Here is a 4,227-nt window from a genome sequence, read left to right as displayed (position 1 = left end):
CAACTGAAACGTCAAATCGAGCATGTGATGATTGGTGATAAAACTTATACCGCATTGCAATAGATGGCGTTGCACCTTCACGTTAGCGTTATTGAATTTATAACTTCAATCGTTTATTTTTTTCTTTTTTTCTTTATTATTTGACGAATTTTAATTTAATAATTATTCATTTTTCATTTATTTTGCTTTTCATTGCATAAAAAAAAAATTCTTCGGTTTAATTACTGTTTTTCATCAAATTAAATCGTATGTGAACGTAACGTTCATTTTGGCGCTGATGCGCGTGTATGTTTTCTCTATATTGTAGAAAGAAACACACTCTATCGGCAACACATAGCTATCCGAATAAATTAAATAGTTTGAATGGGTTTTCTCTCGTCTTTATCCTGAGCAAAAAACAGCACTTGTCTTGAGCATTACCACCAACATCGAACCATTTAATTCACAATACATTTTTTTTTCGTGTGTTATGCATTTCTTCATTTTGTCTACTAAATAAATTGTCTCGTCTTCATAGATGCAACCAAAAATCGACCTTCATGCATAAATGGTATCGGTGTGGCCTTCATACATTCTTGCTGTTTTTCGTCAATCAATGGTATTTTAATCACCGTGATAATTGACTCGCGCGTAATTATTGTCTCCACTGTTGCCATTTTATGAATTGCTAGTGCATCCTCTGCCACTAAATGTGTGTTTTTTGGCAACTTTTTTTTATCTTTTCAATTTCATGTGGGAGCTCATTTGGTGAAATCCATTCCGCATTTAGATATGTTTTTTTTCCTGTTACTGCATCAAAAATTTCTTTCTGTTTGCTATGAAATTCCAGTGGCGGTATTCTGGAACACAATCCGCAAAAATAATGCGGAATTATTCCGAGCGATCAATTGTATTTTGGAAGGTGGTATCCAAACGTTCAATCAATGAAAAAGAGACAAATCCATATATAACGTTTGGATATCACCTTCCAAAATACAATTGATCGCTCGGAATAATTCCACATTATTTTTGCGGATTGTGTTCCAGAATGCCGGCACAGAGTTGTTAAAAATGCATACATCATGGAATATTGGTCATTGCTTTTCGCTTCAATTTTCACCATGTCATCATTCACTAGCTTCAAAAACGATATTTGTTCTTCTATTAAATCTTGTTCATTGTTTTCCGCATTTTTTGGACCCATTACTGCTTCGACGATTTTGCCTCCAACAAAACCTGCTGCTGAACCCAATAGCGAATACCAAAATGCTCACCGTTTCTCGTTTTTTTTCATCTTTGTTTGTATTAAATTATCCATTGCTCGAATTTCAGTTATTTTCTTGCCCATTTCATCGGTGACTTCTCTGCATGCGCTGCTATTGCTTTTTTCACACTGTTGTTCTAAATTGGCTAAGTTTTCTTCAATCATGATCAAATCTTTGTGATATCCCTCCATATCCATATATGTTATCAAATTCCGATTTCCATTTATAACTGAAATGTTGTCACACTGTTTAAATTTCACCCCAAATGTTTCGTTGAATGGTGTTATTTCGAATCCATTTGAAGCATTTGCGTTCGGTATCAGTGAGTGAAAAATGTCTGAAATTGAAACTTTAAAAGTTTGATGAATAAGACTCGACACGGTTACAGTTGTTAAATGAATGAGCTAAATTTATTATATTTGCTGCTCTTTTATACTAAATACAGTTGACCTATTTCATATATTTGCTGCTTTTTTATACTTAAACATAGTCGGCCTATTTTAATAACCTATTTCCGTGTTTTATGTTGAATATACACAGGAAACAAATTTGCTTAAAATGATGTTATGTTTGGATTTCCAAACAGTGAGAAACATGCTAAGAGAGCAACGAATGCACAGAGTATCGTATTTCGTGTTTGTTTACGCTTTGTGCCGTCTGCTTTTTTTCGTGATTCTATATTTGTAGTTGCATTGTTTGAAGACTGAATTTTGTGTTTACGTTTGCACTTGTTTTTTTCTACTGCATATTTTCCATTCCGTTCATTTATTTTCGGGTTTTTTTCTTTGTCGTTCATTTGATGTAAATCGTCATTTTCATATGATGTTTCTGCTGCATTATTTGTTTCCAAATCCGTGTCATATGGCTGAATATTGTAAATATTTTCTCTGCAATTTTCTTTATTCAAAAGCACTGACGGACCGTGCCACTATAATGTATTGTTTATTAGTTGTGTTGGTAGTAACCCTCGCGATGCGAAGTCAGCTGGGTTTGCCTTTGTATTGATATAATGCCATTGATGTTTTTCGCTATATTCGAGTATTCTGGAAACACGGTTTGCTACAAATGTTTTCCATCTGCTGATGTCACCATTTATCCATGCCAACACGATTTCACTGTCTGAGTAAAAATGTGTTTCGCATATTTTCAATTTTAACGATTTTTCACCGTGTTCATCAATTTCGCGACCAAAACATCCGCGCAAAGTTCCAACCGTGGTAGCGTTAGCTACCTTTGTTTTGGCTGCTACTAGATTTACATGGATTTCATCGTCTTTGTATACTTTCATGTAAACACATGCTCCCATCGCAGCTTCACTTGCATCCGAAAATCCATGCAACTCTATTTTTTTTTGTATTGCTACACTCTAGCCAACGCTTTGGTTTGATGTTTTTGATTAAAGGTAACTCTTCTCTTACTCACTTCTTCGTCCCAATCACATTGTTCTTTCCAAATTTCTTGCAAGAAAATTTTGTTATATATTGTAACCGGAGACATTAGTCCCAATGGGTCGTAAATGGTAGTGATTTGAGACAAAATTGCTCTCTTTGTATATTTTGATGCATTTCTTTCAATGTCCATTTTAAAACCAATTTTATCGCCCTCAAAGAACCATTTGAGACCAAGTGTTGACACATACTTATAGCCGTCGAGTTCCTTTGTTTTTAACTCGATTTCATCTTCCGGAATGCTCTCCAAAAGTTCTTCACAATTTGATACCCATTTTTTCAGTGGGAAACCTCCTTGTTGTAATACGTGCGTTATTTCTGCTCTTCTTTGTATCGCTTCTTCCACCGTGTCGCACCCGCTGCTAACATCGTCCATATACGAGTCATTCAAAATGATACTGCATGTCTCAGGAAAATTTTCCATTTCGTTTTTTGCATGGTGCTGTACAGTTACCACTGCTATGAAAGGCGAAATATTTACACCGAATGTAACCGTAGTGAGTCGATAGTCTTCAATAGATTTTTCCACACTATCTCTCCATAGAATCTTATGATACGGTTGATCTTGTTCGTCTAGTTTTACGTGCAAATACATTTTCTCTTTTTCTGCCGTGAACGCTACTGCATGTGTACGGAATCGAATTAAAATATTGAACAGATCCTCTTGTAATTTAGGGCCTGGTCGGAGTAAATCATTCAATGCAATTCCGTTTGAAGTTTTTCTGCTCGCGTCAAAAACTGGCCGTACTTTTGTTGTTGTACTGTCTTTCATCACTGGATGGTGTGGTAAATAACATTGTGGTTCGCTACTATTATTTACACATTTTACCATGTAGCCTTTCTCAATTAATTCATTAATATATGCTGTGTATGCTTCTTTCAATGCTTTATTTTTTTCAAATTTTTTCTCCATTTGGAATAATCGAGCCATTGCCATTCTTCGTGAATCACCTAATATCATGGCTAGATCACCTCTAAACGGCAACGACGCGATATAAGCTCCATCAACATCCATTCTTATCGTATTGTTGAAATAATCAACACAACTTTGCTCGTCGGGAGTAAGCATTTCTTTCTCGGAAATTTCCTCCATTTCCCAAAATTTTTGTAACTTTTCGTCCATTTCGTTCACAGTACAGGTCATACAAAGTGCTTCATTGAACTCATTTCTTTGTTTGTTTACTGGCCCGGAAATAATCCACCCCAGCTCAGTTTCTTGTAATACAAAAGATTTATCACTTGCTTTTATCATACCGGATAAAATTATTTCACTATAAACATCGGCACCAAGAATCATGTCAATTTTTTCTGATTTGTGGAAGTTTGGATCGGTCATCACTAATTCATCTGTGTCTTTGAATGAATTATCAAATTCATTGTTTGGTACAATTCCCGTGAGTTTAGTGCTGAACAACGTCGGGTATCTGGATCCGATTTCAATTGCGACTGTGCCTTTCGCTGATTCAACACTGTCGGCAATGCAAACATGTGTTTTAAGATTGCTGAGCATCTCAGCATTTCGTAAGGCACGGATA

At 35.6% G+C, this 4,227-nt stretch overlaps 1 protein-coding gene across 1 annotated transcript; it reads right to left on the bottom strand.

The window, feature by feature from the left end:
* Positions 1-2,666: 2,666 nt before the first annotated feature.
* LOC129572460 (uncharacterized) lies at positions 2,667-3,815 on the bottom strand (the record flags this gene model as incomplete). The annotated part of the gene is made up of 1 exon (XM_055452425.1): positions 2,667-3,815. A coding segment is annotated over exon 1 (1,149 nt), but the record flags the coding sequence as incomplete, so codon positions are not given.
* Between the last annotated feature and the right edge of the window lie 412 nt (positions 3,816-4,227).

Source organism: Sitodiplosis mosellana, unplaced genomic scaffold, assembly GCF_009176505.1.
Source record: "Sitodiplosis mosellana isolate CC-2019 unplaced genomic scaffold, AAFC_SMos_1.0 Smas_scaffold_5042, whole genome shotgun sequence".
NCBI lineage: Eukaryota > Metazoa > Arthropoda > Insecta > Diptera > Cecidomyiidae > Sitodiplosis > Sitodiplosis mosellana.
This window is presented reverse-complemented; position numbering and strand designations above follow the sequence as displayed.